This window comes from Akebia trifoliata, unplaced genomic scaffold (genome assembly GCF_017979445.1).
Source record: "Akebia trifoliata isolate Shusen 1 unplaced genomic scaffold, ASM1797944v1 Contig00313, whole genome shotgun sequence".
Classification (NCBI taxonomy): domain Eukaryota; kingdom Viridiplantae; phylum Streptophyta; class Magnoliopsida; order Ranunculales; family Lardizabalaceae; genus Akebia; species Akebia trifoliata.
In genome coordinates this window covers 24503-35552 of record NW_028236960.1, presented here as the reverse complement: position 1 = coordinate 35552, position 11050 = coordinate 24503, and the positions used below count along the sequence as shown (strand labels likewise).

Here is an 11050-nt window from a genome sequence, read left to right as displayed (position 1 = left end):
ATCATAGTCCAAGAATCAGAGTTTGATTTTTGACTCAAAATATACTGTCGGCGGTAGAAGGGTGTTCTGTCGATGGAACCGACGATTCCTGCTGACAGAAGACAATTACGGCGACAGAAGCTTCATTTTGTCAGTGAAACCGACAGAATGGTCATCGTTAGGTGTCGGTGGGACCGACGGTCCTGTCGACAACACTGAACTTCCTCGTGAATTTTGGGTTTTTCAATCCATTCTTTGGGTCTTTGTTCCATTCTTTAAACCCTTTGACCCATTCACGAATTTTAACATTTAAAACATAAATAAAATGAATCAAACCTCTATATCTAACATGAATTCCAATTCAAATAAAGATTTCTACGATTTAAAACAAACAATAAGTTTTGGTAAAACAACCTAAATGCACATTTCAGAAATCTAAAATTACTAATAGGAATTGAAAATCCCCTACTTGGTTTGTAGACGCCGAAAGTGATGAACTCGCACAATAATCAAGGTTGGTGGCAAAGGAGTCGATGTTGGGTTGAGTTTGGTGCAAGTGAGTGAGGTTTGCAACTCCTTCGACGACGGCACTCTCCTTTACTTCTACACTAAAAGACGAGTCCGAGTTTGATGATAACCTAATTTGTTTGCTTATTTTTTATGGAGGATGAGGAAAACGAATGTGAATGGGTTAATAAGGAGGGTAAGGTTGTAGCTATCGTCGTAACCGACAACTTTGTCTTCTTCGTCGGGGTTCAACGGTCCTTCCTTCTCAACGAATCTTGAAGTAAAAAGAGGAGAACCCTAGGTTGAGAAAAGAGTTGATGTGTGGGTTCTTTAGAGAAGAGGGAAACAAATAGGAAAGAAAGAAACTTTGCTTTTTTTTATAAGAAGCTAAGGGTATACTTGTAATTTTCCCATCATTTCTAGTTTCGATCGTAACTTAACTATCCAGACTCGAAAAATGACAAACGAGTATACCATTTCAAATAATTTTTTGTTGCGATCCTAATGATGTGGTTGAATCTTCCTAGTTCTCCCTCTAACGAAAATATTTTATTTTGGATTTCGTTCAACACGAAATTCGAGGATTGGTTAACTTTTTCACCCGAACTTGAATTCAAACTTGCTTACAGGCTAAAGTATATATTACTATCATTGCGAAATTAATGGTGAAGTCAGTTTTCAACAAAAACGAACATAGCATAATCTGGGTACTTTACTCTAAGTTATCTTTTTAGAATATTCCTCGAACTAACACTATCTGATCTCATCGAGATACGAGTTAAAAACACGAGGTGTTACATTCTCCTCCCCTTAATAAAAATTTCATCCTCGAAATTGAGATAGTACCTTAGTCTTCAGAACAGTTCTGGGTACTTAGCCTGCATCTCGACCTCTTTTTCCCAAGTGGCTTCCTCAACGTTGTGGTGCCACCACAATACTTTGACTAAAGGAATGGATTTAGATCTGAGTTGTTTTACCCTCTTATCAAGTATTTGTATCGCACCTTCCTCGTATGATACGTCATCGTCTACCTCTAACTTCCGTAAGTCTACCACATATGAGGGGTCTGGTAAGTATTTCTTCAACATGGACACGTGGAATACATTTTGAACCAGCTTGAGCTGCGGGGGTAGGATCAATCTGTAAGCCACTGGACCAATCCGTTCAACTATCTCAAATGGTCCCACAAACCGCGGCTTTAACTTGCCCTTCACGCCAAATTTGGAGATTCCTCTTCGGGGCGATACTTTCAAGAATACCCGATCCCCAACTTGAAATTCCAAAGGTCTGTATCGCTTTTCTGCATAGCTTTTCTGTCTACTCTGAGTAATTTTCAGTCTGTCCCGTATAATGCGCACTGTCTCAATAGTTTCCTCAACAATCTCGGGTCCCAACACTGTGGCATCTCCTGTTTCACGGCCTACCGTATAAAGCATCAAATAATGCCATGCCAATACTAGCTTGAAAGCTGTTGTTGTAGGAGAATTCCACCAACGGTAAATGGCGCTTCCAACCTCTTCAAAAATCTAACACACATGCCCGTAACATGTCTTCTAAAATCTGAATAACTCGCTCGGATTGTCCATCAGACTGTAGGTGAAAAGCTGTACTGAGACTCAATTGAGTACCCATGGCTTTGTGAAGACTCTCCCAGAATCGCGAAGTGAATCTGGGATCCCTATTTGTCATGATAGAAACTGGCACCATGTAGTCGGACTATCTCAGTTATGTATATATGGCTCAGTCTATCAACGCCAAATGAAACTCGGATTGGGATGAAATGTGCCAATTTCGTTAGTCGATCCACGATTACCCAAATGGCATCTGACCCGTCACTGGCTCTCGGTAACCCGACTACGAAGTCCATGGTCACATGCTTCCATTTCCATTCTGCTATGGGTAATGGTTGGAGTAAGCCTGTTGGGTTGTGGTGTTCTACCTTGACTTGTTGGCAAATTATGCATCTACCTACATATTCTGCAATTACCTTTTTCATACCCGAAAACCAAAAATTTCTTCACAAGTCTTTATACATTTTCATACCTCCTGGGTGTATCGAATATCGAGAACGGTGTGCCTCACCTAGTATGTCGGACCTCAATTGTGAGTCATTCGGTATCCATATCCTGCCTTGAAATCTGATAACCTCATCTGATCCTATCGACCAATCCAAGTCGGTCAGATCCCTAGCTCTCAGTTCATATTCTCCTACATCTTCATCTACTTGATGGGCTTCTTTAATACGTGTTATCAACTCGTTTTCAATCCTCAATGTAGCCAAGTAGATGTGCGGTCTGTACGTTTCCCTCAGAGTCTCGAACACTGTTTCTATGGATTTCTCAAGCAACTGCCATTCTTTCATCATCATGTGAGCTATAGTTTTTCTACTCAATGCATCGTCAACCACATTGGCTTTCCCTGGATGATACTCGAGGGTAAAGTCTTAGTCCTTGAGGTATTCCATCCAACGTTCCTGTCTCATATTTAATTCCCGTTGTGAGAATATGTACTTGAGACTCTTATGATCGGAGAATACTTCAAACTTCTTTCCGTATAGGTAGTGTCTCCAAATGCGTAATGCGAACACTATAGCGGCTAACTCAAGATCATGGACGGGATAATTCTTCTCATGATTTTTCAACTTTCTCGATGCGTATGCTACTACCTTCCCACATTGCATCAATACAGCTCCCAAACCAATCCCAGAAGCATCTGCAAATATCGCTAGACTTTCACCCGAAGTTGGTGATATTAAAACTGGAGCGGTCGTCAACCTTTTCTTCAATTCTTGGAATGCAATCTCCCATTTGTCATCCCATTCAAATCGGACGTTTTTCTGCGTCAGTCTCGTCAACGGTGCTGCAAGAGTGGAGAATCCCTTAATAAACCTTCTATAGTAGCCGTCCATGCTAAGAAAACTCCTAATATCGATGACTATCTTCGGCTGTTTCCACATCAGCACTGCTTCAACCTTAGAAGGGTCTACTGCTATCCCTTCATTGGACACCACGTGTCTTAGGAACTTTACCTTATGGAGTCAGAATTCACACTTGCTAAACTTGGCATATAGCCTATGTTCTCGTAAAATCTGGAGTGTAATCCTAAGGTGTCTCTCGTGGTCCTCCCTCGACTTAGAGTAGATTAGGATGTCATCTATGAACACAATGACAAACTTGTCGAGTTGCTCCCAAAATACCCGGTGCATTAGATCCATGAATGCTGCCGGTGCATTCGTCAAACTGAAAGGCATCATTAGATACTCAAAATGCCCTAGCCTAGTCCGAAATGCAGTCTTCGGAATATCCACCTCCCGGATCCTCAACTGGTGGTACCCATATCACAAATCAATCTTAAAGAAGTATTGGGCACCCCGTAGTTGATCAAATAAATCATCGATGCGCGGAAGGGGGTACTTATTCTTGATGGTCACTTGATTTAACCTCCGATAGTCGATACATAAACGGAGTAACCCATCCTTCTTCTTAACAAACAAAACTGGTGCTTCCTAGGGTGAGGAACTCGGTCGAATAAACCCCAAGTTAGTAAGCTCATCCATCTGCACTTTCAGCTCTCGGGTTTTTATTTGGGCCATATGGTATGGTGCGATGGAGATAGGTCCTATGCCTGGTACCAAATCGATAGAAAACTCTATCTCACGACATGGAAGCAAACCAAGTAATTCGTCTAGAAAAACATCCTCAAATTCCCTGACTACCTCTACCATATCCGTCGATGTCTCTAGTTTCGATATACTCATAGCCCCCAATTGGTTGTATAAAGGACCATCTCCTCTATACCTGGATTCTCGAACCTTGACTTTTGGATAACCCGACCGTCTAAAGACTACCGACCTCACGAAACAATCGACGTGGGCATAGTTCTGCACTAGCCAATCCATCCCCAGAACGACATCAAAGTCAGAATAATCTAATGTCATGAGGTCGGTACTCATCTCTTGGTTCTTTATCCTAATTACACAGTTCCAACAAATTTCTGAGTTATCTGTCGGTCTCCCAACGGTGTAGATAGTTTCATTAACCGACCCGTATCAGAATACTCTAATTCAAGCAATCGTGCAATCTCAGTGGAAATATATGATCTAGAAGAATCGGTATCAAACAAAACTCAAATCTTAATGTTAGAAATCAAAATTGTACCTTCTAACACCTCGTCTGAAATTTGTATCTCCTCTTGAGTCAGATGATACACCCTGTCCAGGGGTCTAGGAGTCATCTCCAGCTGTTGTTGTGATGAAGGGCAGTTTCTCCTGATGTGTCCCGTCTGTCCGTACCCAAAACATACTAATGGTCTTGTCTGAATAGGTCTCTGTGGGATGGGTGGTCTCACACTCTGTCTAGTTAGTCCCCTTAGCCCTGTTGGCCTCACTAAAGCCCCAACTGGTCCATAACTCAGCAGTGCAGGAGCTCGATACTGTGAATACGTGGGTCCAGAGGCACTTGGTCTCAAAAACATCAGCCTCTTGGTCAGATCAACCCTAGGGGAAAATGAAGTCTGGGGTCTGAAAGAGCCCTCGATCCGCGGGGTGTGTGGATCCGCTTTTGACCCTTGAGGTTTAGGAGTCGCCACCTAGTTATTACGGTCTACGAACCAAATATTGACTCTAAACGGATAAAAGACTAATCTACTACAGAAAAACAGAATCCGGGAATCACATCACGAGGTTGGAAGGTGTTAGGCACCAACCCCGCCCGGCCAGTGCCGGTCTCTACTTATCCCAAATAAGACTACATTGCTAATAGCAAAACCTAGATAAAAAATAATAGAAATGTTACCTTCGATACGCAAAGGTTATATTCCCTCAGATCTGGTGAAACTACTCCTTGTACCGTACTCCTTACTTCGTTCTGTCTCCGAATTTGATTTCTAATCTCCGAGGCAAGGTATCTCCTTCTTGGATTTGGATGCTTCAAATTTGTTATGAATTTTGGGGTGTTTTTGAAAGGTTTCTAAGTGTTTTTCAGGCTAAAATCGAAGTATGGGTGTTAGATAAGGAGTTGGGACTCCAAAATTAGGGTTTTGGAGAGGTTGTGGAGGCTTCTTCACCTACTTTTTCTAGGATTTTTTCTTTGATACGAAAATAGGGTGTGGAGGCTCCTATTTATAAAGTTTTTTAGAAGCATTAGGGTTTGATTAGGATTCCTTTTAGAGTTTTAATTAGGGTTTTGACTTTAGTCTTATGAGATTGACTTAGTCTTTAGGGTTTCAATTTAGGGTTTTGACTTTAGTCTTATGAGATTGACTTGATTAGTTTAGATTAGGGTTTTGATTTAGGATTTTGACTTTATTCTTATGAGTTTGACTTGATTAGTTTAGATTAGGCTTTGATTTAGGGTTTTGACTTTAGTTTTATGAGATTGACTTTAATACTTTGACTTTAGTCTTTCTTTGTTGACTTTTAATATCTTGACTTTAAGATTTACTTTAGTCTTACTTGATTGACATTAATGTTTCACTTTACATTATTTAATGATTTGTTTATTAATTTCAAAATTTTTAATTATTAAAGTTGTAAAATTATCGTTTGGCCCTCGGAGATAATTTTTTACGTTTTAAGTCGTTTTTCAATGTTTCAGGATGTTTTGGAATCAGTTTTTCGTAAGGAATTCAATGAGAATGTTGGTTTTGTCATTTATGAAATTTTTGTGTGAAATAGTCGTGAATTTTATGAGGGGTATTTTCGTAATTTTATCGAATTATATGAAAATTGGCTAAATGATTTATTTAGTTTCGATTTGTTATTTTATGTGTTTGAATGAGTTTTACTAATCGTAACGTAGGCTCTAGGGTTGTTTTGATGTTAGGGGTATTTTGGTAATTTGGTTATTTTTAGTGATTTTTATCGTGAAACTTTTTTTTGGTCTGCAAGATGATGATTTCTATGTTTCTGGGGTCGTATTTTCCTAGTGTAGCGTGGTTTCTAAAGTTTTGTCAATTCGAGATACCTCATCCGGATTTCTGAAACATATATGGTAACAAAATAAAGCATTGGAATAAATATCCATCATTGGGAACCGTTGTGATCGGGTTGACGAGTTGATTATTCAGGCGAGTGCAAAAATGGGGTATCTACAGATGCCCCTCTTTGGTAGAGGGTTGAAGCAAACTAGATAGCAAATCTATTTTGGTAGATAGTGCGATATCCGAATGCCAAAGTTAGTGACAGTTCATTTTGCAGCCTGATTTAGCAATTCGTCGGGGTGTTCGGATCCTTGAGGGTAAAACTCTCCCCGAACTAGAAAAATGTCAGGTCCTTGAGCGCGAGCTCTCACTGGCAATGTCAGATCCTTGAATTTTAAAAAATTCTCCTTGACTGATGTAACAACTATGCAAGTGTGTGGACTCAAAATCTGAGATAAATTTCAAAGAGTTTGAGTTGGAAATGAGTCAAATCTGAGCATGAAGTCGATATAAACTGAGCATAATTCCAAGAAAACCCTTGGCGGCATCTGAACATAATTTCGAGAAAACCCTCGGCGGCATCTAAGCATAGTTCTGAGAAAACCCTCGGTGGTAACTGAGCATAATTCCAAGAAAACCCCTAGCGGCATCTGAGCATAATTCCGAGAAAACCCTCGGCAGCATCTGAGCAAAATTCCAAAAAAAACCCTTGGCAGCATTTGAGCATAATTCCGAGAAAACCCTCGACTGCATCTGAGCATAATTCTAAGAAAACCCTTGGCGGCATCTGAGCATAGTTCCGAGAAAACCCTCGGCGACATCTGAGCATAATTCCAAGAAAACCCTTGGCGGTAACTGAGCATAGTTCCGAGAAAGCCCTCGGTGGCATCTGAGCATAATTCTAAGAAAACCCTTGGCAGCATCTGAGCATAGTTCCGAAAAAATCCTCGGCGGCATCTGAGCATAATTCCAAGAAAACCCTTGGCGGCATCTGAGTATAATACCAAGAAAACCCTTGGCGGCATCTGCGCATAGTTCCGAGAAAATCCTCGGTGGCATCTTAGCATAATTCTGAGAAAACCCCCGGTGGCATCTGAGCATAATTTCGAGAAAACCCTCGGCGGTAACTGAGCATAATTCTGAGAAATCCCTCGACGGTGACTGAGCATAATTCTGAGAAAACCATCGGCGGCATCTGAGCATAATTCTGAGAAAACCCTCGACGACAACTGAGCATAGTTCGGAGAAAACCCTCGACGGCATCTGAGCATAATTCTAAGAAAATCCTTGGTGGCATCTGAGCATAGTTCTGAGAAAACCCTCAGCGGCATCTGAGCATAATTAAAAGAAAACCCTTGGTGGCATCTGAGCATAATTCCAAGAAAACCCTTGGCGGTATCTGAGCATAGTTCCGAGAAAACCCTCGACGGCATCTGAGCATAATTCCAAGAAAATCCTTGGCGGCATCTTAGCATAATTTCGAGAAAACCCTCGGCGGTAACTGAGCATAGTTCCGAGAAAATCCTCGACGGCATCTGAGCATAATTCTAAGAAAACCCTTGACGGCATTTGAACATAGTTCCAAGAAAACCCTCGGTGGCATCTGAGCATAATTTCAAGAAACCCTTGGCGGCATCTAAGCATAATTCCAAGAAAACCCTTGGCGGTATCTGAGCATAGTTCCGAGAAAACCCTCGGCGGCATCTGAGCATAATTCCAAGAAAACCTTTAGCGGCATTTAAGCATAATTCCGAGAAAACCCTCGGCGGTAACTGAGCATAGTTCCGAGAAAATCCTCGACGACATCTGAGCATAATTCCAAGAAAACCCTTGGCGGCATCTGAGCATAGTTCCGAGAAAACCTCGACGGCATCCGAGCATAATTCCAAGAAAACCCTTGGCGGCATCTGAGCATAATTTCAAGAAACCCTTAGCGGCATCTGCGCATAGTTCTGAGAAAACCCCCGGCGGCATATGAGCATAATTCCGAGAAAACCCCCGACGACATCTGAGCAAAATCCAAGATAACCCTTGGTGGCATCTGAGCAAAATTCCAAGAAAACCCTCGGTGGTAACTGGCTGAGTAAAACTGAGAATGAAGGAATGCCCTATCTCCTATTCCAAATGTGAGATCCAAAATGCTTTTGTTTAAACCTAAAGGTTTTATTCAAAAGTTTTGTGAATTTAAAACCTGAGTTTTTATTTCTTTTGAACCTCAAAGGTTTTTTGAAACACTGTTATCAAAAGGGTAACCTTAAGTTTGGGGTTCCTATTATCTTTTAGGATTAATATTGCTCAAAAATAAAATGCCCCTGGTTTGACAATAAACATGACATTGAAGATAATTGAACGCATCATTAAAAAATACCCCTGGTATTAGGGGGGAAATTACATATTTAAAAGAAAAAAGAAAATGCCCCTTGTATGAAGGTTTAAAATATTTGATTACCACAAGCACAATAAAGATCCAACTTTTTATTTTGATTAATTTTATTGAAGATTTTGAGTCAGGCTCAAGAGAACAAAATATTTCCTTTTGAGACTCATCATAGAATTCATCCTTCTCTCCCTTGGTTCATTTGGGGAAGAAAGAATTTTCAGATCGATCGTAGACAAGATACTTGTGGCTTCTGAGTCTATGCTTGGTTTAAGCTAAGTATTGAACTTGATTATTCGGACTTCTGATGTTTCAGCTTGGACTACTCTCAGCTTGGAATTTTCTTCTATTTTTCTTTGTTGCTCTAACTTTTGCCTAGATCACCTTTTCAGGTTTTCAATCTATCGAGCTTGCTCTAGCTTTTGCCTAGATCACCTTTTCAGATTTTCGATCTAGCGAGCTTTTTCTTTTTTTTTTTCTTAGCTCTGATTATTGCCAAAGTTGTCCTTTCAGATTTTCAACCTTGCGAGCTTGCCTTAATTTTTGCCTAAGTCGACCTTTCGAGTTTTCAACTTAGCAGGCTTTATCATTATTTTTTTATCTTTTTCTTCTCCTCTGAACTTTTAGAGTTACTGTCTAATCATGCTTTGCTATCTTCTTTGACTTTTCGTACGGTACTTAGGAGGACTTTTATAGGTAAGCTTAGGTCTGGGTATAAAATGAAAGGAATTTTGAGACTCAAAAATCCAAATGCCCCTTGTGTGGCATTTCATTTAAACTTTTTTCTTGAATTTTCTTCCCTATTTTGGATGATATTTCTTTTTCTTTTGAATTTTTTTTTCTTTTAGATTTTTTTCTTTGTCGGGGAATCTATTCTTTTATTTTGATGTGGTCGGGCCTGAAGTAACTTCTCAGGTTGCCTACATACCCCATGATTTTGGGATCAGACCGTAGTTCAAATTTTTCCCTTCCTTGGGTTAAGTAATCAGGCTAAGAAGTAAAAGGCATAATTTCTCTTTTTGAACAGGCTGCAAAGGGGTTGAGAAAGGAGATAATGAACTAGGTAGTAGGAAAATTGATTCGGCCAAAAATGGCCTCCTTAAATGTAGTACTGTTTGATTTGGTCAAGGTTGGTTGGTTCTGGTAACTCGATTCCATCATGATCTTAAAGCCTGATAGCTTTTCCTGGTAATATTTCCTTGATGATGTACGGACTTTCCCAATTTGGTTTGAACTTCCCTCTAGGGTCAAAGATAGGTGCCCGATCCTCTTTAAGTCCTAAATTCCCGACTTGTAAGTGACGGGCCTTGATCTTTTTGTCAAATGCACGGACGACTCTTCTTTGATAAGCTTGCACGTGATACAAAGCTCTCAGTCATTTTTCTTCAATCAAATTCAATTCTTCATACCGCTGGTGAACCCAATCTGTTTTTGATAACTGACTTTCCAACAAGACCCTGAGAGATGGAATTTCCATTTCAACTAGCAAGACCGCTTTCATGCCATACACTAAGGAGTAAGAAGTAGCTCCAGTAGAGGATCAAATTGAAGTTCAATATGCCCATAGTGCAAATGGAAGTTTTTCTGACCAATCTCGATGTGATTGACACATTTTCTTGATGATAGTCTTAAGATTCATATTAGCTGCTTCGACTGCTCCATTAATCCCTATATCGGCTGATAATACGTGATTTACAACTCAAGATGCAGTGAAGATAGCGCCGATACATTTTATAACATCTCCATCGATATTTTCATCTCATCGGGCGAGTAGCTATTCTGTGTTGAACAACACCCAAGCTTGCACCTAACATATCTTCATAGGCCCACGTGAACAAGTCTTTTGAAATTTTTGAGAAAATTCATTATCACCTTGTGTTCCTCTAGGGATAGGATGGTTTCTATTTGAATCTCTTTAGGAATTAATTTATGTTCCGAGGTCAATGACCTTTACTTTCTTGAGTCCGACTTTTATCTTTTTATTCAGGAGAAAAATATATCATTGAAGATAGATTATTAGTTAATTCGTTAATGCGCTCGAGGTATTCAAAAATTTCTTTTATCCGAACAATTTCAGATGGGGTGACAGACACCTCTATAGACTTGATGAACTAACTTGACTCAATAGAAAAAAGTAGACTCAATCCAAAGAAGACATGACCTTACTGGAAAAAAGGAATCGAGCTAACCCAAATGACTCATGAAAACTCAAGACAAGTACCCACACGAGTTTGATTAGGACTGAGGACTGAGATATTGCTTACAACC

At 40.1% G+C, this 11050-nt stretch overlaps 1 protein-coding gene across 1 annotated transcript; it reads right to left on the bottom strand.

Annotated features, from left to right (window-relative positions):
- Nucleotides 1-1340: 1340 nt before the first annotated feature.
- On the bottom strand, nt 1341-2854 carry LOC147381645 (uncharacterized). Its single transcript, XM_086430129.1, has 2 exons — nt 2530-2854; nt 1341-1906 (listed from the first exon to the last, which is right to left on the bottom strand). The coding sequence occupies exons 1-2, from the start codon at nt 2852-2854 to the stop codon at nt 1341-1343; spliced, it is 891 nt and encodes a 296-aa protein (XP_086286255.1).
- Nucleotides 2855-11050: the final 8196 nt, after the last annotated feature.

Bases quoted from the DNA above. Each gene is read 5' to 3' on its own strand.
- LOC147381645 (XM_086430129.1), bottom strand. From the start codon at position 2,854: ATGATGATGAAAGAATGGCAGTTGCTTGAGAAATCCATAGAAACAGTG. The intron at 1,907-2,529 runs GTATGAAAATGT...TTTATACGGTAG, and splicing joins ATATTCGATACACCCAGGAG to GCCGTGAAACAGGAGATGCC.